The following is a 16,676-nucleotide window of genomic DNA, read 5'->3' on the forward strand; positions in this document are numbered from 1 at the left end:
CCCTTGATTTAATTAAAGAGCGCCGAATTCCAACATGAAACAAAGCTGAACAACAGTGGCTGAATGCCCCGATGCTGCAAAGATGCTCTGGGGAAGCTCACACAAAGTGATGGTGTTTTGGAAAAGCAAAAAGACAGACGACAGTGTGTGCCTTCTACCTTTTGGTCTGAGCGTCGTGTAGTTCCAGAAAATGCCTCTGCACTTCGCATTTGGCCGGGTGGTCAGCAGCCAAGGCGACGTCCGCCGTGATGAGGTTCAGGTTGACCGAACCTGCCTCCAGCCAGACAGAGCGTCGCAGCAGAGGGGGCTGACCGAGACCCAGCGGCTGACCCGGACCTTGACCCTGTCCAGCCGGCTGCAACCTGGTCGCCTCGCTGTGCTGCTGCTGCTCAATGTACTGCCGGATGTTTACGTCCTGCACCACGGCACTGATGCCCTCCCCCACTGCCTGGTTGTGCAGGTTGCAGTTGGCTACGCGGATAACGCCCGTCTAGGGAGCAAGAGAGAAAGGGAAAAATTAAAAAGATATGAACACGTACCAAAAAAAATGACCACTTATATATTTTTTTAATAATCTAGCAATCTAATAAAAAATGATCTAGACTTTACGATACACAATAACAAAAAAAATTGGTACTAATTACTTTGACACTGGCAGCGCAGCCGTGTTCCACGACGAAGAGGTCGACTCCATCCACGGCCAGGCGCGTCATGGTGTACTTCAGCTCCTCCGACGTGCGACAGTGACCCGGCAAGCAGCTCAGCTGGAAGACAAACGCCGCTCAGTACCAGCAACTTCTCTGTGGCTACAAAAACGCCGTTTCCAATTTAGTCCAACTGAGCTTTATATACCGCCACGTAGCCTGTGGCCACAGCTGCTCGGCTGTCAGAAACTAATGAGGGCTCTAAGGTTGTTTTTTTAAATATCCTTGTTAGCATTCACAGCCACGTTTTTCTCTCAACTTCATTCCATACATCACAGTGTCGTGTTGCGTCTTTGCGCTGTGCATGGCTGGTCTGAGTAGATCAATAGTTTTGTGTTGGCCATTGTTCCATTTCTCAGACTGTGTAAAAGTGTGTTTTCTGAGTCATGCATCATTAGAGAGAATGGTTCACAGTGGTCTGTTTATTATCCGATGTCATTTGCACAATCATATTTCACACTGTACAGTTCTGACTGACATTTAAATATAACTGAAAAAAAAGTATTTCAGCCATGAGCTAATTTAGTAGCTCGCAGTTTGAGACTGAAACACATGCACACAGCAGCTGGCTCATTAACAACAAAGCTGGACACCTACAGCAGAGGAAAGTGAAAATTAGTCAAGAGACGCGGCTCGGACTTTGTGTGGCGTTTCAGGGTATACCATCCCTTTGTACCTTGGCGTCGCAGATGCGACGGTCAGCGCCGTGCTGGCAGATGACGGAGGGCTTGGGTTGCTCCAGCTGGAACTCTCGGGACACCACGTGGAAAACGAAAGATTCGCCCCACTCGATCATGCTGGCCAGCTAATAATCACAAACACATAAGGTGAGTACAAACAACAATCAAACATTATTGATTGTATAAGTGTATTATTTATTTTTATATATATATATATATATATATATATATATATATATAACAAGTTTTAAGATCTAAAAAAATAAATAATTCTATAAAGTCACAAAAGTAGTATTTGTGGCAGGACATTTCATAGATTTAAAGGTGACATATTATGCTCATATTCAAGTTCATACTTTTAATTTGGGTTACCACTTGAAAATGTTTACATGCTCTTATGTTCAGAAAATGTGTTCTCATACTGCCCATTCCTGCAGCGCCTCTTTTCATCCTCTGTCTAAAACACCTGGATTTCATTCTGGACGTTACCCCCAACGGAGCCCAACTGTGACATCAGAGTGGGAGAGAAATCTGAACAATTGTACAGAGCCAGGCTGTAGGGTTTAGCCAGCTCACAAAAAAAACACAGGGTGTTCTTTTTTTCTTCCACAGTTTGTGGGCTTGCAGGCTCCACAGACAAACACGTTTATGTGCACAAACACAGAAAAAGTGATTTTTTTTTTGCATAATATGTCACCTTTTAATTGTACAGGTGATATATAAAAGCAAACTTTAGGAAACACACACCTGTGGAAGAGTGATTCTGCCGGTGAGGCCGCCAGCTTGCATGTCAATGAGCCAGGCGTACTCCTGCGTGTCACTGCCCACAGGAAGGCCCTGAGCAGAGAACATGGCATGGGCCCTCATCTGCAGTCCAGACAGACTCAGGTGGCCGTCCCTAAGGACACCGTCTGCTGTTGGACGCTGTGGGCAAAGGAAAGCGCGCACACACACACACACACACACACACACACACACACACACACACACACACACACACACACACACACACACACACACACACACACACACACACACACACACACACACACACACACACACACACACACACACACACACACACACACACACACACACACACACACACAAAATTAATTGTTGCTTGGGCTAAAAACATAAAAGTAATCTGCAGTTGCTAAAAAACAATCTTTAGCTGGAGTGAAATATGAGGCGTTTTTTTTGTTGGTTTTCTTCATAACAACCCTGCAAGCGCCAGAAAAAGAGATTTCAATCCCACCAGAGTACAGAGAAGGGGGGCCACGGGTTCTTTGACCAGGATTAGTGAGAGTTATTCACTCGGAGCAGGAAATAGGATCCGATTCTGTGAGGTTACACAACGTGCAGCTGCTTATGCAAACGTGGCCGGTGCACATTACGCAACACAGCTTTGTTCGGGGGCGAAGGACTGAGTCGGATTAAAAAGTAGTTGTTTGTGTGATTATTTGCTTGGTGTACTAATACATAAGGCCACAGAGTCGGAGTGTCTATTGTATGACAGTTTTGCGTTTGCTTTATCTGAAAAAGTACTGTCATTTTGTGCGTTCCTGTACTGCCATCAGAAAGCCAAGACGCACATTTGTTTCTACTCTTTACTCATTTAAAGGTGAAACAATATCTGCACTGTATGGAGCCCAAAAATTGAGCAGCACCGGGCAGCGGTGGAGTTGTGTTACATACCTGGTAGTTGTCACTGATGAAGATGTGAATGGGAGACAGGAGCAGCTGAAGCACCGTCTCCTTGTAACCCTTTTTCATCTCGAAACACAGCCGCTCCAAGAAGCCGGAGGGACCTTCGGGACCCTCGCTGCTGCAGTGCTGGAGGCGACCGAGAACGTAGACAAACACATGGAGTCACGCATCAAGGGGTTTAAATAAAAAAATCGACTTTTAAAGCATTACTTGCTATTTTCAATCAAAAAAAAAACAACCCAGATGACAGCTGAGGGTTAATGAAGGAATATCTGCACTCTTTCATTTCTTGAAATTTCTTCAGCTATTTATACAATTCCTATCTATATTACACAAATTTATTTGGTGCCCTTGCAGCTACAGCTTGTCTGGCGTGTGTACCATTGCACACATCCATCATTTTTATTTCGCACTGTTGTGATGGAACCGTTTCATTACACGCGATGGGACCCAGACACACTGTGCTTCTACACTGATCCCTCACGTCTCTGCCAAACCATTAAACTGAACAGTGGAGGCGATCAGTCTTACAATTGGCAGTCGGCCATGGACTTTGTAGAGGTTGATGAGCACAGTGATATCCCAGGGTCGCAGGTCCAGCGGGTGGAGGTCCGAGGTTTCTTTCCCTTCGCCGTCCTCCATGCCCAGCGGAGACCAGCCGAGGCCTGAGGAGGTTGTGGTGGACAACACAGGGCTGGTCACCGCCTCCTCAAAGTCTGTGTACATGTCGTCCTCGCCAAAATAGTTTTCCTGTGTGGACAGTATCAAGGGGGAGGTTTGAAGGCTGTTTGATGGATCGGAACTTTGGAAACACCAAAGCAAAGGCAACGTACGATAAGGAGATTCCTTTTAGATTATTACTGAATAATTCATGGATTTCTTTCACCTTGATGGAAATCAGAGCTCGGAGCATAGGCCCGTAGAGGATGATTTGAGAATCTGGAGACATTTCCATCTCCACGTGAAGTCTGTCAGGGGGCAGCTCGGATGGGTCGGCGGGCGCCCGGCCATGAGCAGCCGAGGAGGACGTGGCGAAGCGTGGCGGGGCACTGTGGGGTATGGATGTGTGTTCCGGAGGACGCAGGGCTGACAGCATCGATTCCTCCATCTCAGACACTAAATAACAAAAGGTGCGCGAGTATAATGGGTCAGATTATGTAAAACAGTGATAAGTTGAAGTTGATTTTAAAGACAGTTAAAATCCTTTAGACAGCAGAGAATTGATATTAAAGCAGTGAGCGTACGCGACTGTTTGAGTTGCTCATCGGCCTTCTGGGGATAGATGGGGTGCCAGGTGTAGTCTATGATGAGCAAGAAGTTGGGTACACTCCAGCAGTCCACCCAGCCAGCTCTGATGTGAGGGAGAAAAAAAACTACCATGTTCACTCAGTACACAGTCATAATGCTGAATTTATCGTCATCTCAAGTGGATTTTCCAGTCCATCGTTTGCTTTATGAGCCGCTCAGCCCGTAGACACAGTGGGAAGGCGAGAGAAAGTAAATGGGCTGCGCTTGATTTCTCTGCTCCACGGAGTGCACCGGCCCAGGCAGAGTTCGATCCTAACCTCCCAGGGGGGTGAGTGGGTCTCTTGCAGCGTTACACCAGTGTAGTCTGTCTCTGGGCTATACATAATAAATTATATGGATGTTGAGTTATCATACTCAGCGTGCACAATGCATGCTTCTACAGCATTTCTGTGAACTGTCGCTGACCTTCAGGGCGGTGCTTACACCGTGGAACAACATTCTCCACACGGGTTGAAGACTAAGATGGATGTAGACTTGAGTTATCACAGTTATAGAGTGATAGTGACACATTTTTTTGTAATTTTGCCTCTGTACTCCACCATAACAGTTAAGGGGCGTTGTTTCGGCCCGACGTGAAGGGCCGAACAACGCCCCTTAACTGTGATATAATGAGCTTATACCATGGCCTGTCGTGAGATATTGCTTAAGTATTGCTTTAACCTTTTAGGAATTATAAACATTTTTGCACATGGCAAAGGGTTAAATGTAAAAAGACAGATTTTCTGATTTTCTGTGCCTTGAGTATATACCTTTATCCTTTAAATAATAAAACATTTGGTCGCAAACGTAAGTATTTTTCATCCAATTGAGAACATTAAAGGCAAGAAAAATGTCCAAACAGCTTTATTAAACAGGTTATTACATTGAATCTAAAAACCAATCGACAGTAACTACTGCACAAATCCAAAGCAAGAGAGGTAAAGGTCAGTGACGCGTTTACTTGAAATTACCGCCTGCTACCTTGGGAACATTTCCCTTCCTACCTGAGCATCGGTGTGAGTCGGTGTGAGTCGGTGTTACGACGATGAGTCACCCCGCTCTCTGCTTACATGCTCACAACCAGAAGGAATCATCTGAAGGGTTCAACTTACTCTGCGTGGGTGATGTTCCTCCAGCGAGACTTGTTGGGTTTGGGAGGGGGCGCGGCTTGCGTCTCCCCGGGCGTGAACATGTCAGGGGGCAGCTTGATGTTCTGATAGTCTTTGGCCAGGGTGAGGAGGGGGCAGCGGCTCGGGTGGCACTCTGGCAGCGACAGTCGCATGTCTGTGTCCTCCGCCTGAGTTGGACAAAGCACGTACACATTCAAAACACCCACACGTGTTTTATAGGCGTCGGTTTTCGCTTATGTGGGCGCACTGAAAAAGCATCTGAATAATATGAAAACATAAAGCAAGCATTTGTAGTATTTTTTTCCAAACAGGGAAAAACTGTTCACACTGAAATAAAGCATGGGCATCTATTTTTATTTTTTTTTGGGGGGGGGGGGGGGGGGGGGGGGGCGCGACATGTTGCCCTTCAGGCATGATTTACCTTCAAGATGAAACGGGTGTGGCAGGTGGTGGGGACAAACTCATTGAAAGGCAAGGTGAAGTCTATGATGAGCGTCTCACCACACGCTGCCAGGTACACTGTAAAAAAGAGCAATCATGCAACTGTAAAGTCTGTACTTTTTTTGCAGTACTAATGCAAAAATAAACACTAACTGTAAAGCTAGGTCGATATGCCACACTCTGCAAAGCTGCTCTTGATATTAACTGAACAAATAGGCTAATACGCTAAAGGGACACCTCTGTCTTACTGCCACCATGACAAAATACTTAAAGGGGGAAGTAAGCAGTTTTGGAGAAAGCTTGTTTCTCTCTTTGTTTTTGTTGTTGTTGTTATTTTACTGCTCAGGGCCGCTAACCCGCAACATCCTGTGTCGGCGTCCAAAGCACTAATCACTTGGCCAAAACAACGGAGTTGCAGGGCCGCCCGCCAGCACGTCTCTTCAGGTGTCGATGAGTGGCTTTCACAAACTGCACTCGCATTGTTGTGTAGTGAGCTCCACACCAATTTTTTGGTTTTAGATATACGGAGCCTGGTCTGAGCCGAATACCTGGATTTCTTTTTTAAGGACACACAAAAGCGTCAGCTCACGGACGGCCAGGAAATTATTTTAACAAAACGTCTATTGCTGTAGAATCGCTTACTGCCTCTTGAACCAAAGTCAACGATAGTAGTAAAATACTTTCTTTCACCGTGTGCACATGCAGTTTCGGCAAAAAACACCTATAGTCAACATCTTGCTGGAGTCAAAAATATGAATCTTTTTTTCAGTGTGCGGCAGAAAGGAGGAGCATCTTTCGTACCATTCTCCTGCTGCTTGGTGGAACAGTCGACCCAGTTGTGCTGGTTTGCCGCCCAGATCATCTCAAACTGGTGGAACAGGATCTTGAATTTCCAGGAATAGGGCACGAAGGAGTAGATATCTGGGGCACTGTCACTCGCCCAGTCCTGGATCAAATCTAAAAAAATACAAAATATATAAATAAATAAATTTATAAATAAAGAAGGAACAGTGAAGAGATGGTTTTCGAAAATATCAAAGTACTCAGTTCTAAATGCTAAGAATCAGGATTTTAAAAGCTCAGAACTTGCAGTTGATCATGTTCAAAGTGTTTGCCCTGTGTGTTTGTTGGAGTAAGACGGAGTATTAGGGCCACATTGAGACTTGAGAATTGGGAGACATTGAGAATAAAGTGGTCAATTTATGAGAATAAAGTCAAAATGTTACGAGAATAACGTCAAAATATATCATGACAATAAAGGCATAATTTTACAAGAAAAAAATCAAAATATTTTCAGATCAAAGTCGTAAAATTCTCTGTTATTCTAGTGGAGAAATCCCATGCGTTAAAATGAGGCACGTGGAGAAACTTTGTGAAGCCGTACTTCGCGTCTAGGTCATCGAGCAAAAGCGTTTAATAAACATTTAACGTGGATAACATGACATTAACGTTTCTGTTTTCAGTGTGGCACAACACCAGAGAAAGCTGTTGCCAGGGCTCTCGCCTGTTTCTTGGGTTGCTGTTTTATTTCCGTAATTTAAAATAAATAAAACTTATTCTCGTAATATTACGAATTGATTCTCGAAGTGTCACTTTTGTTTTTTTCCCTCAATGTGGCACTGACACTCGTACTGTGGTACTGGAGGACTCACCGGTGAAGAAGTTTTTCTGGGCGTAGATGAAGTGGTAGGTGGCCTTGTACACCTCGATCTCGCACTGCCAAGACTGAGGCATGTTCCACACCCGAGGATAACTTGCTATCACGTGGAACTGAATTAAAAGGCAGAGGCAGGAGATGAGTTCACTCCTTTGCACACAAGTTTTTTTAAGTTGACATTTGCAACATTTTCCCTTGCAGCTTACAAGCGGCCATCGTTTCAAATTTTCATTTTCTCTCTCTCTCTCTCTTTCTCTCTCTCTCTCTCTCTCTCTCACACACACAGAGTCAGCTGAAGAATTGTCTGCTACTTACAGCCAACATCTCAGCTTCCAGGAGAGTCCTGTACTGCATGCTGCTGGTGGTGTCCACGTGAAGCAGCTGACCTTTGATGGTGGGCGAGTAGCCTGAGGGTGGATGACAGAGGCAGAAAGGCGGGGCCATCAATTCTCAGAACCGCAAAATCTGAAAAGTTGCCTATGTTAACTATATTTCCAGGGACAGAGGAGAGCATTTGACGGATGGCTTATAAAATATCATCTGCTCAGTGTGATGAATTATTACACGAATCTGTCTCAGCGTCGGTGTGGTAAGACTGCGGCTGTTCCCCTGAGTTCAGGTGTGTTATTATAGATGTTGCTTTAAATTTAATGATGGTTTCTGGTGGCTTTTACGTGATCTGTGCTTTGTAATACTGTATGATGTGGGGAAAACTTTTATATTCAATTGAAGCTCACTTGACCTCGATGGAATCCCACGCAGTAACTCGCAACTTTAAGAGTTTCCACCAGCTTCACAAAAAAGCAGCAAACGCAAAAAATTGCAGAACTTAGCAGCATTCATCGAACTGAAGCAAAGCGTGCCATGTAACTGTAAGCAACTTAAAGTTGCATAAATTAATAGATGGTTTAAATTTACTAAACAACGAAAACTGACATAATTAAATCTAATTCTTAAAAGGTGCTATATGTGAGTTTTCTCTGCAGCCACATGTGGTTTCTTTCCAGGAGCAGGGATGATTTATGGTCGCCTGCCAAAAACCTCAGCCATTGTTGCATTTACATGACAAGACGTTTTGAATACTAGACACTACATTGGCTCGCTATTGGAAATTGACAAGACGGGCCGTCTTCCAATAGAAGTTATAGAAGCAAGAACTGATAGAAATAGAAGCAACATTTGAGTTGCTTTCCAATGCTGAAGAGGGCAGTAAACACTTGATAATGATGACGTTGGCTGTGTAGCAATAGATAAAAATGAACTTATAGTTCAAGTTGATATATCAAATGACGCAACCTGAACTGACACAACTCCTAAATTTAATTCTATCTTATAAAAACTGCATGTCAATAAAGAGATCCAAATTTGCCATGATGAGAAAAAAAAGTGTTCCTCCTAACTTTTTAAATTTCCTAAAAGAACTTTTTTTTTCTACTGATCTTATTTCTGTGAAACGCACACGTACCGTTCTCTCCAACAGTCATGGGAATGTTGACTTCCAAGTAGGAGCCTGCGCCTACGTTCACATGGATGGCATTGGTCTCCTAGTAACAGAGATGAAGACAGAGCGTGTGGGGGGGGGGCAAACAGATAAATCATACATGCTGTCAGGTTATTACAGTGGGCGGTTTATCATCTTAAAAACCAAAGAGAGGCACCTAATCTGAACAAAAAAAGAAGTTCAAAGGAGGTGATGAAATGATGGTCTTCCCCGACTCAAGCGGTCTCATGTCGTCGTTAAATATGCATTAGTGTCGTTATTAATATGCACGTCACACACTTGGCTTTGTGGAATTCCCTGGACTGCTCAGGATGAAAAATATGAAAAAGCATAAAACATGAACCAGTATCAATAGCTAAAAAAAAAACGGTGAGTCATAAGGACAAAGACGTACGGCAGGGGGAGAGGGAGAAGGAGGGAGAAGGAGGGAGAGGGAGAGGGAGAGAGAGAGAGAGAGAGAGAGATTCACCCTGTTTTTGGTAAAAAGCAGATCAATGGTGGCGTCGGCGATGATGTTCATGCGCAACTCAAAGGCCTGGATCTGCCGGGGCTTTCCTGGCTGGGCTACCTCGGTCACTTTCATGGCCTGGTAGTCGGCCGGAATGAAGAACTTCCACAGACAGTCCCTGAGAAACATACACATAGTAGTGTCAAAAAGTGTCAAAATCTACGGCCTTAAAAGTTTTGAGCTGTTAACAAGCAGCGCTCATCTTCCGTATTTTACATCAACAGCTCTATATGTTTGTGTTTAACCGCCAAGCTCTTTTTCAGAAGCTCAGAGAGCTCACTCGGATTTATTTAATTATAAAACTGATAGTGCAGTTTTTCTGCTATTTCTTGTTTTTTTGGTTTGTTTTAATATTTGATTGAATATTAACAATTACAAAGCTCGTTTATGATGCCGAGATTGACGAATACGTGTCCAATTTCGGTTTGTTTGTTACACACACCTCTGCCGATCGGCCCAAGGCCCGTAGTTGAAGTCAGTTCCTTTCCCACAGACAATATCCAGACCCCAACATGGAGGTAAATCCTGCAGCTTATCCTCCTCACTGCATGTTTCCACCTCCTCCCCGCTCTCCTGCTCCACAGGGACCAGACCTGCGCCCGCACACGCACACACGTCAAGGCCTTGCAAAAAAGCTTTAAACTAAAGAAAGACCTTTATTACAACAGTATACTGGTCGACAGGTTGGACTCAATCGCTACTCATCAGTCCCACTAATGCTTCTGTGCTTCTGTGCTTCTGTGTGTGTGTGTGTGTGTGTGTGTGTGTGTGTGTGTGTGTGTGTGTGTGTGTGTGTGTGTGTATACCGGGTTCATCTTGGTAGTAATAGATGTCAACATCGTTGGACTGCATCACCACAAAGCCTTCGCCCATCAGTCTTGGAGGTCTAGAAAAAAAAAGAGTCAAACTTTACAGACAATCTATTTTTCAGATTTTTTGGACGACCTCTGTAGCTTATTCACAATGAGAACAATAGTATGGACACCAGAAAAGTTTTTTTCTCTCTTAATTTTACTATTAAATATTCAGTCCTTATTGATCTTGGCAAGAAGACACTCAAATTTGAAATGTATAAATTTAATGGTTTTTCTTCCGACATACTTTTAATTTTATCTCGTTGGACAATTCAACAAAGCTTTAAGAGATGTCAGGGACGGCTGGAGGTTGAAATCACTGACGGCATTTTTAAAAAAGGCTTCAAAGCTTTTATGGAGTGACGCCTTAACTTTGATGCAGTTTTACTTTCAAAGACGTTTCATATATTTTAAGTGGCGGTACAGTAAAAATTTGCCAGACGAAACATTCTGCCGGAGATTTTTTGGCTTTAAAAGTGCCCAGTTCAGGTACATAAACTCCTCACCTTCATTCTGCAATAGCTTTAACATTTAAGATGACGGCAGCCGCTCCGACACTCGGCAAAGTAAAAGCAATCGTGCATTAAATGCAGTGCAAAGCAAAAAAAATAAACTCAATCGTTAATAACACTATTTATTTCAACTTTAAATGTTGCTAAAAACTTTGTAGAAGCAAGAAGTGAAATATAGTCCTTTGCTTCATTGCATTTAAGATTCATACCCAATATATATATGACAATGTAAAAAGGAAGGAACACAGTGACAGCGGCGCACTGAGTTATCCATTTTAAACTGTATATTGAGCTGATTTTCTACAGATACAGTGGCACGCGTGAAACATGACCAGCAAAGCATATTTGGAAGTTAATATTCTTCAGCCAAGACCTTTATCTCTAAAAAAAACGTTTCGGGGAGGTATTCTCGATTCTGACAAAAACAAAATTTGCAATATGATGATGTTGCAAAAAAAGGGCTTTGAATAAATAAATACCAAATATTCAGCGTCTGTTACATTATTTATTTAATCTATTTGGCGTTACTTTTTATGGAAAGTTCACTCTTGAATTTTAGTAGTAAAGATAAGAATAAAAATAAAAGATTAATCGTCCCACAACAGGGAAATTCGGATGTCACAGCAGCAAAGTGGATAGCAGAATATTAAAAAAAAGAATACAAGCCTTTATAAAAAAATAAAAAAGATGACTTTACACAGAGACTCAGACATAGAGATTTGGACTAACTCGTCATTCTGCATGCCCAAGTAGCGCGGACTAGGAACCAGCATGACGCGCACGTTCTCCAGCGAGCCTTTGACGATGTGCATGTACTGGTCGAGGTGGCTGGACGGCGGCTTGGTGGCATACGTTAGGAAGGCGTCCTCAAAGTTCACGCACAGAGTCTGCGGGAGGTGGTGGTTCCCGAACGCCAGGCGACCCTACGGGAGAACAAAAGCACGCACGTGCAGGAGAAAAACAAGACGGCCTCGTCACTTGTTTTTTCTGAACACTGACCCCTCAAGCTATTTCTGTAACTGGAATCCCTGCTTCTGAGCAAATTAAATGCAATTTTTGTCAAGTCGCTGAGGCACTTACGGTGCTGATGTTCACTTTGATGACGGGAATGAGGGATCGCCAAGACGACGTGGTCTCTGGACTCTCCGCTTTGATGTTCACACTGCACGAGGACCAGAGGATCAAAATCGGATTTAATAGCACCACGTTTCCAATTAGTACAATTACTTTTTTTGGGATGCTGATCATTATCGCACTCTTCTGTGCTTCTGCTCCCAATGTGAGTATGTACGTTCATCTTGTTCAGATTGCTTTTTTATCAATTCTCCATACTTCAGTCTTTTCTGATAGAGTTGCTGATTCTAACTGGGGAGGGGTGTTTGCAGCTTTTTTTGCTTTTTTCCCACCAAATACTAAATATATCAAGTATCATGCTCATATCACGTTATACAACACCAATGTCAGTGTCAATGTTTTGTTTTTAAACATTAAGATGATAATCATGTGACATGAATGAATATATACACATTAATGACAGTTTAATTTTGTTTATTGGATTTGTGGATTATCATTTAATAAAACGGGTGCTTTACCTAAAGACACATAACACAGCAAATACTCTTAATGTTTCAAATCAATGTTTTGACACTTTTGGATTTCCCTAATATTTAGTAGAGCGAAAAACCCTGCTGTACCTTTCTAGGGTCTTGTTTCTATCATCTCGTCCTCTCTCTTCATCCTTTTTAGGGGTTAAGAGCGTGGGTTCGAGTCCGAAGGTCTCCTGCAGGCGGGCGTAGAGGTCGGTGCGGTTGTAAACGTGAAACTCTAAGCCGTTCACCGTCACGTAAAGCCTGGTCTCCGCCTTGGGGTCTGATGACAAAAGACAAGGGAGAGATGCCTCAGAACTACTCATCGGTGCATCCGTCTTATTGCCATATGTGTTTATGTTTCCTTCCATACCCTTTTTTGCTGACATATTAGTATTCTGTCCAAAACCTTAAGAGATTCACGTTACTATCTTAGAAGCATAAGGAATCCTGCAAAAATATTTATCCATGACATGAAAAGGATACATTTTTGCCATTTTCTGCTTGTAAATAACTATTAAAAAATGACAATTATCAAAACTGCTGCAGTTTTAATTTACAATGCTTTCTGCAGGTGAGTGATCAAACAAATGATCCCCAGACGAAAACAAACCTATTATCCAAGTCAAGATCATTAAAGCTTCTCCTAATTTGCCGGCTAATTACAAACTCATCAGTGAACAAATTACATAACAATCCACACGAATCTGAGAAACATCAGAACATTGCACTGATTGCACAGGAGGATGATCACAGTCAGCTCACCGTGCTGTTTCTGTTTTGGGTTATACATTTTCCACCACCGAAAGATGAGGAAGCCGTCCTGTATCCTGTTACATGGACAGAAAATAACAAAAAACAAGTTATTCAATAATCTATCAGGTTATAATATAGAGGAAGAAAGAAAGCCGCACCGGTCGGGTTACCTAATGGACATATCTTGGTTGATGTAGTAGACATCTCGGAACATGACCTTTCCAGACAGCACCGAGAAGGAGAAGGAGCCTGTGCGGAGAAGGCATAGCGATCATCATACTGAACAAAAAATGATTTTCCAAAAAGAAAACTGAACCTGTTTGAGTTTGATCACAGTGGTTTGAATCAAAGTATTTAAAAAAAAAAAAAAACAGCTCATTAAAATTATAAATAAAAGATGGAGAAAATAAACACTGTGCGTCTGTGTGTTGCCGGGATTTTTGTAATCACCTAGTCTATCTCATATCACTTACGATAAAAAAAAATCTTAATTAGCATCTAATCGTACAACAACTAAGTCACAGGCGGTCACCAAGTAAGACATGAAAAAAAACATGATTTCCTTTTCATCAATCCCATTTGCCTCGCAACACTTCTTCCTCCGATTTAATTATTTCCTGCCAACAGAATGACAACGCCTGAGCGGCTCTGCTGTAATTACCACGGCTGACACTGCCTCCTGTTTTGGGGTGCTATTGACTTTTTTCCGCCGTCTGACTGAAGACGGGATATGTGGCCAAAGCCCATCTCACGAGAGAAGCTTGTTTTGGTCAGTGCTTCCCTATGTAAATCTATGCAGGAGTTGTTGTCTAAAAAACTCAGCTCAGGCCTGACTTGTGAAAAAAACGCAAAGCATAAAGACATTTTGTCTGTAAAGTGATTCAACACTATGCAGTCATGAAGGTGCGTGCTTCTGTTTACTTCCAAACATTGGTAGCCCTTGGACTTAACTCCCGCCACTGAATTTATGGCCTGAAAGTGCGTTAGAAATGAATTCCCTTGTCTTTAACGTAGAGAAATTCAATATGCTGTTGGTTGCAGTTTGTTGTGACGGAGCTCGGAGGAGAGAAAAATCGCTGCGAGAACCTGGGCTCGTTATGAAATATTCAGCGAGCCCGAGTTAACGCCCGCGAAGTGCGGGGAAGGGGAGATCCCGATGAAACGCACCGATGTGAATGTAGCCATCCTTGTAGAGTCTGTTGATGATTAGGGTGAGGATGAGGCCGATGTTGCGGGAGTTGTAATATGTTAAGTAGATTATCCATCCGCAGGACAGAATGGTGGCTGAAAGGGAGAAAAAAAAAATCACAACATGGTCTCAGTCAGTTTATCGGATAATACAGGAGTTATAACACTGCGACGGGAATCTTGACTGCAATGTGCAAGAAGCTATTTTTAAAGACCCATTCACACGGAGAAATCCAACTAAAAACATCATTATCTCAGGTTGAAGATGCTGCAGTGACACAAAGAAAATGGCTCTTGTGACACATGCAGTGTCATTGCAGCAGCAGGAGCACCACCTGGACAGGGCGGTAACTGGAAACTATCATTTGTCATATTTTAATGAACTTTAAATCGCAATGAAGTAAAGATACTGCCAGGAAACCCTAAATAATTAAAAAAGTAAACGCTGATTAAAATCTTTTCCCGACATTAGATATTAAACACATTAGAGAATATTACAGAGCTTTATCGTACTTTACACCTTGCAGCTCAATGCAACAAATGTCAAATATTTCAAAGGAACTTATTATAAAATGATACTGAAATATTCTCTTGTGCTAAGCACACTTATCGCAGGCTCGCACCCTCACATAGAGTGGAAGGCACTGACACAATATCGTTACTTCACTAAATGGACAATATTCGAAAACTCTGTAATGAATGACATAAAAATAAAAGTAGTTCAATTTTCCACTATAGTTTAGGAACAATAACACACCTTCTATGAAGCCGCTAGGCGTCTAACCAGGGTTCCAACACATTTTCCCTTTCAAAATCCCAGCCTTTTTCCAGACTCAAATTTTCAGACTTCTCTGTAGATTTTTTTGGACCATATATGAAATCCAAGTTAAAACGAGCTAGATGACGTTTATCACTGAACGTTGGAAAATGATTCACCGGACTCGAGAGATTGAGACGGGTTGTTAGTATTCACGTCTGTTCAGACTTCAGTCTGGAACTCCGTACAGTCTCCGTACTCTGCTTTCTTTTTCTCCCAGACTTATCCAGACCTGGAAGTTACTCAAATCAAATTCCATACTTTTTCATACTGCCTACTAGGAATCCTGCCTAACACGCAAACTGACAGCGCTGACAGGTCTGCACTTTACCTGTGACGGATCACTTGAAGTCTAATTAAAGTATCCATTGATCTGGGTTTCTTTTCACGCAGATGCACTTACCAACGAGGAGCCAGATGAAGTTCGAGTTGTGCTTGGTGAGAAAGTCATCCAGATCCCCTAAGGTGGGGAAGGTGCTTTCATTGTTTTTGGCAACATGCCCATCCATGGCTACAGGCTCTCAGTTGGATGTCTAAAACACACACAATAAAACAGACAAATGTCAGACTGCCATCATGGCACAGGAACAAAAACTAAGCGGAAAAAGCAAAAACACAAAAGAATAGGTGGAATGCAGCAAAGTAAGACAATGAGGGAAAGTTTCACACAAAAGAAAGGTATTGGAATTGTTTTCATTGCACCAAAAACGTACTGCATACGATATCCAGGAAAACAAAGCTGACTAAGACCGATGGAATTGCAAGACACATACAAATCCAGCATCTTTGCAGGGTTCCCCAGATCTAATATCTTTTTAATGCCACACATAACACATTTTTACTACCCGTTTCACCACCAAAATTACGAGAGGAATCACTGGAAACACCAGTGGGGAGGCATTCATTCGTATAATGGCCACGTTTCATGAGAGCCGAGCACTTGGAACGAACTTGAGCAAAAATCCCTGCTATGCACAACACATGATCACAACTTGCTACAGCATATACTACGCGCAGCTACTTTGCATGTCATGAGGACACTGCCTGTTTTTAGTCACGTGAACTTTGCTCCTATTGAAAGGATTATTTTTATTTTGCCCGTGTGTGTGTGTGTGTGTGTGTGTGTGTGTGTGTGTGTGTGTGTGTGTGTGTGTGTGTGTGTGTGTGAGCCCATGCTTAGGAGACAGAACAAGCTTGAACACTGTTAAACAGACTAACACAGGCGAAAACACAAATCCTCATCTAATCCACCTTAAATAACGTTGGCAGTAGAACCACTGAGATGCAACCGTAAGCAGCTCTATCTCTCTCTCTCTCTCTCTTTAACAGAAAACACTTTCAAATG

At 42.8% G+C, this 16,676-nt stretch overlaps 1 protein-coding gene across 16 annotated transcripts in view; it reads right to left on the reverse strand.

Annotated features, from left to right (window-relative positions):
* kiaa1109 (KIAA1109 ortholog) overlaps positions 1–16,676 on the reverse strand; it is a 75,884-nt gene that overhangs the window by 52,879 nt on the left and 6,329 nt on the right. For all 16 annotated transcript variants that reach the window (XM_035611456.2, XM_035611459.2, XM_035611470.2 and 13 more), the window contains exons 2-25: positions 15,735–15,864; positions 14,494–14,610; positions 13,497–13,575; positions 13,336–13,400; positions 12,679–12,853; positions 12,065–12,146; positions 11,714–11,907; positions 10,425–10,504; positions 10,061–10,211; positions 9,580–9,736; positions 9,075–9,153; positions 7,925–8,016; positions 7,605–7,722; positions 6,754–6,909; positions 5,933–6,030; positions 5,494–5,678; positions 4,339–4,445; positions 3,981–4,210; positions 3,626–3,844; positions 3,083–3,220; positions 2,132–2,308; positions 1,381–1,509; positions 645–764; positions 159–490 (exon numbers count right to left, since the gene is read on the reverse strand). In XM_035611456.2, the coding sequence (XP_035467349.2) occupies positions 159–490; positions 645–764; positions 1,381–1,509; positions 2,132–2,308; positions 3,083–3,220; positions 3,626–3,844; positions 3,981–4,210; positions 4,339–4,445; positions 5,494–5,678; positions 5,933–6,030; positions 6,754–6,909; positions 7,605–7,722; positions 7,925–8,016; positions 9,075–9,153; positions 9,580–9,736; positions 10,061–10,211; positions 10,425–10,504; positions 11,714–11,907; positions 12,065–12,146; positions 12,679–12,853; positions 13,336–13,400; positions 13,497–13,575; positions 14,494–14,610; positions 15,735–15,840 (3,386 nt within the window). In that variant the 5' untranslated portion in view covers positions 15,841–15,864. The remainder of the gene's footprint in view (positions 1–158; positions 491–644; positions 765–1,380; positions 1,510–2,131; positions 2,309–3,082; positions 3,221–3,625; positions 3,845–3,980; positions 4,211–4,338; positions 4,446–5,493; positions 5,679–5,932; positions 6,031–6,753; positions 6,910–7,604; positions 7,723–7,924; positions 8,017–9,074; positions 9,154–9,579; positions 9,737–10,060; positions 10,212–10,424; positions 10,505–11,713; positions 11,908–12,064; positions 12,147–12,678; positions 12,854–13,335; positions 13,401–13,496; positions 13,576–14,493; positions 14,611–15,734; positions 15,865–16,676) is intronic.

The sequence above is a fragment of the Scophthalmus maximus genome, chromosome 15, assembly GCF_022379125.1.
Source record: "Scophthalmus maximus strain ysfricsl-2021 chromosome 15, ASM2237912v1, whole genome shotgun sequence".
In the NCBI taxonomy this organism is placed as follows: Eukaryota; Metazoa; Chordata; class Actinopteri; order Pleuronectiformes; family Scophthalmidae; genus Scophthalmus; species Scophthalmus maximus.